We start from the raw sequence: 10,702 nt of genomic DNA, 5'->3' as shown, positions 1-10,702 counted from the left end.
CACAACATGGAGAGTGGGGAGAGGATAGGGGGGAGAGAAGGAACCAAAACGTAAGAAAGAACTATTTAAACTAAATGATTTCACCACATACTGATATTCTTAAACTTGCCATCTGATATTGGATTTACAAGTAGCTTTATTAAGACTAAAATGACAAATTTCCAGAGTTATTCTCTCAATATCTGATCCAAAGCCTCGTAATTTTAATAATGGCTTTGGATCAGATCCTACATAGCAAGTGTTTTTAGCTTTCTGCTAAAAACTACACCTGAGATCTGAATAGTTAAGCTGTGGTTTCTGCTACTTATAACAATAAAGTCATTGTACTGTTATAAGAAGTAGAAACGACTGTTCAACTTCTCCACACTAGCATACTATCAGATACAGTAGCACATCTGTAAAATTACTGTAAGGTTTACACTGCCTCTATTCACATTTCATTCATAATAATCATATTAATTATGATTTCTAGCACCACCTAAGGTCCCACTAAGAATAGAGTCCCATTGTGTTTAGCAGCATATGATATGCTGTCAGCATTCAGGGCTAAGTGAGAATTCATGTTAAGAGTTAAAGCATAGTTAAATACTGAGTACAGATTGAACTTGGAGTATTTATTTTGACTTTCTATTCCTTTATATTCATACTGGTCCCAAGCAGATTATATAGACAGGTTACAGAACAAAAAGTAGGAACCAATAACATTTTTAAAAGAAGCTACATATAAACAAAAAACAGTAAAAGTTTATAACAGAAAACAGTTCTTTATAACAATGTTAACTACTAGAAGGCTGGACTTATTCTTCATTTTTACAAATTTTTGGTTCCCTAGGTAATCTGAATCTTTGAGACATTACCCTTTCTGTAGGTAAAAAGTATAATCAGTTTCTAACAATTTAATTAACATGCGAGGCATACTTGAAATATTCTACAATACTCCTGGCAGTAATAAAATGTATTTTGCTGGCTGAGTAAGCAAGAAAGCAGATTTCAGATGGCAATAGGTAACATTTCTGCTGATCATGATTTTATGAAAAAAATATATAAAGAACTTCTCAAGGAAGAAAAGCATTCCAAAACTGTTATATTTCAAACAGATGTTGGCACAGATTTTCCTTATCCATTCAGAAACAAAAATATTTGGGCTGAAATTTGTGCATCTGGGTTCCTCCTCCACCTTATTTTGTCCCCCTCCTAACAAAGACCTTGCATTCATCTTTGTTGAATTTCACTTTGCTGTCTATAGCCCAGTTCAATTCATTAAAATTCCTTTCATTTTTAATCCTACCATCCAAAGCATTTTCAACCTCTTCCAGTTCTTATCTTCAAATATATCAGTATATTTTCTACTCAGGCATCTAAACCAGTGATTCTCAACCTTTTTTGTACCAGGACCCATTTGTAAACATTGATGGCCAGTCCCAAACTGAGTGCCCCTCACTCCCACCCCACTGCCCCTAGCCACACAGCTCCCTAGTGTGTGGGGCAAACGGGTGGGGAGGAGAGAGGGGCTCCCCAAGCAGCCCCTCACAAGCTGGAGCTCTGCCAGCCTGCAAGGGAAAACCCACAGTTTCCCACATTTCTCTCCTTTAAAGGAGAATCCATTTTTAAAGTTTGTTTGCAACACTTTCATATATTCTTACAACCTACTTTCGGGTCACAATCCATCATGGGTTGAAAAACACTGATCTAAACCATTAGTGAAAAGATTAAACAACTTGATTTGAGATTAGGGCAAAGATAAGCTAGGAGTTTTAAGTGTTCTAATACATTCTGAATATCCTTTAACAAATGTATATGTTAACAAATTTATGGTTTGGAAATAAAGTCTAAGACTTACATTTTACTATACATGGAGCTTATTGCACAATTTATATTTATTTGTGACCTGCGCATATTATATAGAACAGATAATTAAGCAAACACTTTGAAATTTACTATATTATACGTCCATGAAACATCTCTACAATACAGACATGTTTCCATAGTAGGACCCACTGTTCTAGCATGCAAACATTACCCTAAAAGATGCTATTTCCTACACTAAGGTTTCAGAGGACAAGCCTAAGTTTAGGCTTAAGTTCTAATGTAGTAGTTCAGGGCCCTGTGGCTCCAAGACCCCTCAGGGGTACTCCAACACAGGTGCTACTGCCATGGCAGTAAAGCTGCCCCACGTGCATTCCTCCTGCATTAGGGCTCTGATAAGGCTGAAACAGGCCATCCCCCACCATGTTCCAGGAGGAAACGGGGGAGGGAGCCAAACCAGGAAGGAAGCCAAACCAGGAAGGAATACACAGCACGAAGCAGCTCTTCCCTGCTTTAGGCTGATCAGAGCTCTAATGCAGCTCTACTGTGCGCATGAGCCAAAGCCCTTCCTAGGCGGACTGCACAGCAGGTGCACAGGGCACTTACTGGGAGGCAGCAGAATCTGGCTGCAAAGCACTGAGGTAAGCTGAGGCAGCACCGGTCCTTCTCAACCAGGGATACCGCTACATTCAAAAAGGTGATGGAGTGCCCTGACCCTGAAAAGGTTGATAACCGCTATTCTAATGGTTCCCCTAGGAAAGGGTGCAGAAGTAGTTCAAATTTCTACAAGTAGACAAAGATAAACCCAATTCTACCCTCCCCCGGTCCATCTGCATACATTTATTAAAGATCTCAAGACTTAGTCCAACATTTCAGTTTAATTTTTGCATCTCTAATCTCCATATTTCAACAAACAGCAGAAAAGACTTACCAGCTTCCTGTGAATTTAATACTTCTAAGGCATGCATCATGGCACTTGCGAAGACATTGGCATCTTCTTTGCTGCCAAAGTTAAGACCATACACCTGTCTAGCATCGCGCCACTGGTGGAAGGTCTGTGTAGCCTGATTGTACTTCAGCCCTTTTGGAATGGCACAATTTATTACCACCTAAGAAAATAAAGTAAATACTTTTAAGTACAACTTAAGTCTCAAATATGTACTTTATCATTCCTCACACATTTCAGCTTCTTTCCTGCAGTCATTTGCATTTACTAAATCGCTTGCATTATGTTATTGCTAAATTTAACACTTGGCTACTCATTACAAGTTTAAAGAACTGCTCCTTTTTACACCTTGGTGCCAACATTGCATTAGATCTGTGCTGAAAACTGACAGCCAGAAGTACCAGTATGCTAGCAAGGAATTTTTTTGCAGCCAATTGGTGGCGCATCAGTTTCTACAAAATACTTAATTTTACTGTTTCCAAAGTTAGAGTACAAATTTTAGTGCGATCCAATTCAATATTTTCTTCTTCAGTTTTTAGACAGCCTAAAAAAAACCTTACATACTCTACCCTTTTATCTCAACAGAATGTTAAACTGCTATTATTAAGCTTAGAAAATATTTAATGTTGACACTCCAATCAATTTTAGCATAAATAATTCATAAAGCGTGAATCTCTGCATTTGAATATATGAAGCTGTGTACAACAAACTCTTGATCTATGCTTTATCATTTCCAAAGTAAAGACTGGGCACAGAAGGTGAGCAAAAATTAAGAGTGCTCCTGGAACCAGAGGGTGACATTACATGCAACACTTAGACCATACTAAATCTTTGGAATGTTAAACCATGTTAAACTTAAAATGTTCTGTAAGTAGCTACAAGTTAAGGGTTAATACTACTGCCCGGCTTGGGCCTCCGGCTCATCCCCTTTGGGACCTCCAGGTTGACTTGACCTCTTGGAGCGCTGTCCGGCCTCATGCCACCCCAGCCAGGGCCAGCCACCGCCCGGTTCCACTTGGAGGGGTCGCTGGGCACTGGCCCCGAGGCCCCACGACCCTGCTGGAACCATCCAGAAGCGCCTGCCTTCCTGGCCCTCAGGCCAATCACTGGGGCGAACCTGGATTTGTGCCCAGGCTCCTAAAACTGCTGCCCAGTTTGGGCCTCCGGGTCGTCCTGGTGCCGGTTGTCCCTGTCCGCAGGCCCACATGCACTGCCCAGGTGCCCAGACTTGCCCTCTGGACAGGCAGGGGAAGCATGCAAATTGGCGGGTGACTTGCGGTAGTATCCAGGCCCGAGTCCCCCGTCCCTATATACCTGCAGGTACCTTCCTAAACGTAGTACCCATGCCGGGCTCCAGGGCGAGGGGTCAGGGAATGCATTTTGCATGACCCCTTACGGACTTCCAGGTGCTGGCCGGGCACCAGGTCAACCTACGTCATTGAGCTCTGGGGGGTGCGTTTCAGACACCAGGTCAACCCACTGATTCCTATGGGAGATTTTCCGGACACCACGTCAACCCAGGCACTTGAAGGGGAAGCCCCTCTGGCACCAGGTCAACCCTGGCCTGGCACTAGGGCCTTTTCATGCACCACATCAACCCATGCATTTTACTGGCAGGCCTCTTGGGCACCAGGTCAACCTGGGCCTGGCAACGGGGCTTTTCTGGACACCATGTCAACCCATGCATTTGAATGGCAGGCCCCACAAGCACCACATCAACCCATGCATTTCAATGGAAGGCTTCCCTGGCAATGGGGCTTTTCCAGACACCACATCAACCCGTGCATTTGAGTGGCAGGCCTGCCTGGCACCAGGTCAGCCCGGGCCTGGCGATGCGGCTTTTCTGGACACTACATCAACCTGTGCATTTAACTGACAGGCCTCTCAAGCACCAGGCCAACCCATGCATTTGAATTGCAGACCTTTTCGGATGCTGGATCACACTGGCCATTGCAATGCAGGCCTTTTTGGACGCCAGCTCAGCCCAGTCATTGCAAGGCGGGCCTTTTCAGGCACCGGGTCAGCCCAGACATTGGAATGGGGGGGGTGCATTTTGGATACCAGGTCCACCCCAGCCTTGCACTGGGAGCCTTTTTGGATGCTGGATCAGGCCAGGGATTGCCATGGGGGGCTTTTTGGACGCTGGGTCAGCCCAGGCTTTGCAAGGCGAGCCTTTTCAGAGACCAGGTCCACCCCACCCTTGCAGTGGGAGCCTTTTTGGATGCCAGGTCACCCCAGGCATTGCAAGGAGGGCCTTTTCGGATGCCAGGTCAACCCAGGCATTGCCATGGGGGGCTTTTTGGACACAAGGTCCACCCCACCCTTGCAGTGGGAGCCTTTTCAGAAGCTGAGTCACAATGGGCATTGCAAGATGGGTCTTTTTGGGCATGCTATCAACCCATTCATTCCTATGGGAGGCTGACAAAGTACCTGGCAGAATTTTTTAGTGTCTTATTTTGCTGATGAATATTTGCATTTTACTTTCTCTTCTTTCCTCCCGTCTCCCCCCCCCCCATCTTAATTTTCCCGCCTTCCGGTTGGTTTCACTAATACGGTTTCTTGGCTGACCACTGACTTGCTAGTAAAGGGCTGGGAAGCAGGATTATAGCTAGAAGCCACAACACCTGGGTTCTTCCCCTTCTCTGGGTGGAAGTGGGGCTGGGAGTGGTGAATCCCAGGATGCTGGAGGACTGTAAATTGCTCATTTTATCTTTGTGGAGCAGACTGAAATTACCTTAACACAAGCTAGGGATGGCACTACTATGATTTAACAAGCTTTAAACATGTGCACACTCATAGTTGAAGTGCCCTTAGTCTTATCTAAGTGCAACTTCTTCTGTCTAGCCAGTTATTTCAACAAATGGAGATGCATATGGAAGACTAATTTTGCAGACAGCTGGCAAGGTTTAATATAAAGACCACTCCTGACAAAGTTGATTGTTTAGAGTTCCATAAGAGGACTGCAATATTTGTGCAGACTTCTAGAAGTACTTGAAGTACTTTGCACCCTTCGTTGTGTAAGTGACCACAGGGATGAATTTTTGTCTAGCACTGTATATTTCTTATGCTGCTAAATAACAAACAATACCGGTTTCAGAAATCCTCTCTCTATATATGGGTTATGTGCTTTTACTGTCGTGTTCCTAAAGAAACTGTAGCCACAGAATACTCAAAGCTGGGGGTCAAAGAAGTGTCTCGAGCCCACAAAAGAATGTGAAGAGTAGGCACTAAATTCAGGAGAACAGACAGGCGAACATTGAGTTCCAGTCATCAGAAGAGTAGTAGAAAGGTGATATGCACCTCAACAGTGTGCCTAGAGCAGTGTTTCTCAACCTTTATGGAGGGGTACCTGGAGTCTAAAACTTACTTGGTACCCTATTTCAGAAACTAATTTATTACCGTGCTTAACTCCTTGCACAAGGGCCAGGCAGGTGGAAAAGAATGAGTGCTTACCTCCTTACACCCATGGCATCTTTAAAAAGGATCTCTCAGAATCTCAGCATGCCATGGCACCCTGGTTGAGAAGCACTGGCCTAGAGGCTCCATAGTCATGGGTGCTACCTGCACAGTGTTCAGGGTCCACAGGCTTAAATACATAGAGTACCAGGAACTAACAGAGCAGTCAGGTGAGTATCTATCAGAAGGAGCTTGATCAGACTTTACACCTAGACTAACCCCCTATTCCCCAAATTTATTACAAAGTTACTGTGAAACCTCATGGCTAATTTCTGCAGTTCCTGCATGGGTAAAATCTTTTAGCCAAATACATGACTGAGTCCCTCTACACTTTCTATGCAGCATAAAGTGCCAGATCTCACCTCAGTATCACAATGCATTCAGGAGTTGGCACAGCTTAAAATTTTACAATGATATTTTTAAACTGAACTGTAAAGTGAAACTCAACTATGAAAAATGGCACATTTTACCTCCACGGATGTGTTCCCTTTGTGGATGTGTAAAGCCTGCCTTTACTTAAATAAAATATGCTTTGCTCCTGAATGACCTATGGACCCAATACATCTTAAAAAAAACTGAGATGGATACTGTTTTGATTTGTACTCTGTAACTTGTTTGCAGAATCTTAATCTTGGTAAAGATTTGATTTACCTTACAAGATTTTGCCAGCAGAACTCCTGTTTTGCTGTCAAAACTTTGAGTAAGAAACACCTAAAGCTCTTCTGCAATAGCAGGACCCTCCTTTCTGCTGGCAGAGTTGATTTAACTCTGCCAACTAGGAGTAAAGCACTGTATCATTTGTCAAGTGGTGCTGTGCGGGCCGGGAGCGACCCGAGCCCTTTTCCGTGCTGCACACTGGCTGTGGCCAGCAGCCTGGGCACTCCAGGTCAGAGAGGGGAGGCCATCGAGCTGGAATTAGGCACAAACGCATATCGGTAGTTTTAAAGATTGTTTACTTACACCAAGATGGCAGTGGTGTAGGCTGGAAAACTTGCTTGAGTTGCAGTTACAGACAGATAACAAAACAAAACTCGAACCTGCAGGGCACGAGGGTACGTCACAAGGGGTTTTCAGCGACAGGAAGATGCAAAACACGAGGGTATGTCACAAGGGTTTTCGGAGACGGGAAGATAAACCTGCAGGACTTGAACCCGGGTAGAAGAGCTCTGAAGTCGCCCGGCAAGGACTCACACGAAGGTTGCTAGGCTCCGTGGGTCCGGTTCTTTTGCGCGCGGGAAGGGATACGTCTGGACTGCAATCGACGACGGGGAGAGGCTAGAGGCTGATCAGACCTCTGTTCCCTGCTTGAAATGCGTTGGGTCCGTAAGGATCCGCAGCGCTTAGAGATCTTCACACAGCGTGAAGTCTCCTCCTCCTGGTGTTCGTGGAGTCCTCCAACTTGGGCAGAAACCACTCAAGCCTTTTATACGGCTAGCAAGCCAATCACTAGCCGCCACGTGTGAATAATTTAGAACTGGCCAATAATGGGACTCGAATTAGCATACAAATGGCGGGAACTCTTTGCAACGAGCATTTCTGTGCTGCAACAAAGAAATGCACCCTGCAAAGAAAGCTTCAAATCGGCGGGAAATTTTCCCTTGCACCGGGGTTCTCTTTTGCAGCAGAAAACTCCACCGTGCAAAGAAGCTATAATTTAGCGGGAACAATTTAGCAGTGCCGAAGCACACACAAACAAAAATCACACCCTTTGGGTTGTGACAGGTGCAAGGCATGGGAATGTCTACACACTCTTCTGACAACTGCCACAATTCCTTCAGCAGTTGGTACCTTCCCAACATACTGTTTTCACTCTGGTGGCTTGGCTGGTACAATGGAGCTGCATGGGTCTGCCAAAAGTGCTTGGATGTGTACATGCTCTGATAGCTTGTCAGTTGCTGTCTGGTTGCAAAACAAGGTATTGGTAGACAAGGCTTTCATACGGTATATAGAAGTGTTCATAAGGGCACCTTGCAGATAAAAGTTAATGTTAGTAAAGTGTCTACGTTTTCACGTCAATATTAAGGATGCTGTGACATAAGGGCAACAGAATATTACATTCTGACATATAGGCATGAAGGTAGTGCTTATTTTTAAGTCGTAATTTTCAGACATCTTTTGTATTAATTTTCTATTATTTACTCTTTAACTTAGTTACTCTTGTTGTTAACCCTAAATAAGTTAAATTCTCATACAGAAATGGTTTAATACCAATATCCATAAAGACAGAATTTATCATTCAAGGACAGGTTTATAATATTTGAAGTTAAAAAACAGACTTAGCTACATGCACAAAATGCAACCATCAAGACTAGAGACATTATTAGTTACCATACCATTAAGTAATGTAATCTTACATGGGAAACTAAATGTATAATAAAGCCAAAGACTGTGAAATTTAACCTTAAAATGTATTAATCAGCATATTAATCTCCAGAACAATAGTCCAACATTAACATGAATACTGCCAAAATGGACCATGACACTTTTTGCCCTAGATTTTACCAGATGATTTGTATAACTAGCAGAAAAATGTCTGAAAAAGACCAGTTGTTTTTAAAAACTGAAGTTTAAAAATAGAGATGGAAATGCAGTGAGAAAAGAAATTACCTTAGTACTATTTTTATTTCAGTCAAATGCCTTTTGTCAGGACAAACCATGTTATGTTCCCAAGGTCTGCACAACTAAACCAATACTGTGCCCCAACATACATTTATGTGCCCACATTCAGATAAGCAATAATATGACATCAAAATTAACTTTTAAAAAAAGTCTAAGATTTAAGATCAAACTAAAACCAAATTTACAACCATGTCACACAATGATGTGAATGTCATTAATATTATGACTTAATAGTAAAGAATTAATGTTAATAAATGCACTGAGTATAAGTGATATTAATAATGACCAATAGTTTCCATCAAGGTTTCAAAGCTAATACATACCATATTTTCTCACATACAATACATACTTAAATATAATAGATATCTTGTCTTTGAAAAGCTGAGTGAAGAAAAATTATTTTCCCAGAATTATGGCTGCACAGAATAGGGATAAAGCTTAATCTTCAGCTGACTTACCCTTCCTTTCATGCATGACTAAAGCTGAATCCTTAGCCACCGCTGCTGAAGACTGGTCTTCATGGATAGATCTATCATTTTGAAGAGTTAAGAGTCTATGCTAAAGAGTCTGAACTAGAACTTGAGGGCATTTTTACATGTGCTCCAGGGGTGAGGAGGGCACTTTAATTAAAGCAGCTCTGAGAGCCACTCTAATTAAAGTGCTCGGAGCATCTTGTGTACCAGTGTCCCTGCACTTCAAAATGGCAGAAGGGCACTTTATCTAAAGCTTGAACACGGTTTAGATAAAGCACCCCACCACCATTTTGAAGTGCAGGGCTCCTGATACACAAGACATAGAGGCTGGTTGGATTAATAGAGTCTGCTCCAACACGCTGTAATTAGTGCAACAGAGCAGCCTCCGCACTTGTGTACAGGAACCCTAAGAGGCTGTAAAACAAACCAGAAACACCTAACAGACAGCAAAATTGCCTTTAAAAAGGTTAGTCTGATTAATGGAACATCTAAACCATTAAAAAAGATGGTCATTAACACCTGTGGAGTGAACAATGAGGCATTAAGTCACTGAATCTTTCAGCTGCCTGAACAGTAATACCAGTAGAAGCTGGGTGCTTCTCCATTTAATACATGCATCCCAACTCTGGGGAAAAAGGTACACATTATACAATATATAGCAACATCTCAGGTTAAACATTTAGGCCAGGGGTTGGCAGCCTATGACCTATGGGCCATCTCTGGCACATGTTTTAAGAACAGCTAGCTAATCTCTGGCTTCTGCCCAATCAATTCCATGTTTTACTGATGGCCAACTGCTCTCTGGCCCTTCCACTACAGCCTCTGCTCAAATTACCTACTCAAAATCCTTGCTTCTCAAGTGGATGAGAAGAGAGGCAGGGGGAATAGCTTTTCTTACAGCCAACCCCTAGTAAGTTTGCCAACCGCCAATTTAGCCAGTTAATGATATTTGCAGGCATCCTAGCAGTTTCAATTGTATCCATGCCAAAATAACTTCACAAAAGTCACCACACTCAAAGAACATGTTCATTTACATTCACATTTTGCTTAAGAAAGAATGCCTCCTTGCACTCCTGGGAAGTTGCTCGGGAGAGAGAAGAAAGTAGTGCACTCAGCAGAGGTCGCCCCATGGGGAGCAGATCACCCCCTTCCTCCCCAGGGTGAGCTGAGGAGGACCCAGCCCAACAGCATGGAGTAGACTTCCATGTCAGGGCTGCAGCAGCATAAGCACAGCAGGAGGCATAGGGCCCTGGTGCCACCATAGGGCCAGCAGTCTCACTACTGTGGTGGGAAGGCCTTGCCTGACCCCAGGGGTGGGGAGAAACACCTCCCTCCCCATGGCAGTGGGATCCAAGCACAGGAGATGTCTGCGGCCCCAACCCTTGCCTCGGGGGGGGGGGGG

General features: G+C 43.4%; 1 protein-coding gene across 10 annotated transcripts in view; it reads right to left on the bottom strand.

The window, feature by feature from the left end:
* ENAH (ENAH, actin regulator) overlaps positions 1-10,702 on the bottom strand; it is a 137,389-nt gene that overhangs the window by 96,438 nt on the left and 30,249 nt on the right. For all 10 annotated transcript variants that reach the window (XM_025216310.1, XM_025216316.1, XM_006016571.3 and 7 more), the window contains exon 3: positions 2,738-2,915. In XM_025216310.1, coding sequence (XP_025072095.1) covers positions 2,738-2,915 — 178 coding nt within the window. The remainder of the gene's footprint in view (positions 1-2,737; positions 2,916-10,702) is intronic.

Source organism: Alligator sinensis, unplaced genomic scaffold (assembly GCF_000455745.1).
Source record: "Alligator sinensis unplaced genomic scaffold, ASM45574v1 scaffold138_1, whole genome shotgun sequence".
Classification (NCBI taxonomy): domain Eukaryota; kingdom Metazoa; phylum Chordata; order Crocodylia; family Alligatoridae; genus Alligator; species Alligator sinensis.
This window is presented reverse-complemented; position numbering and strand designations above follow the sequence as displayed.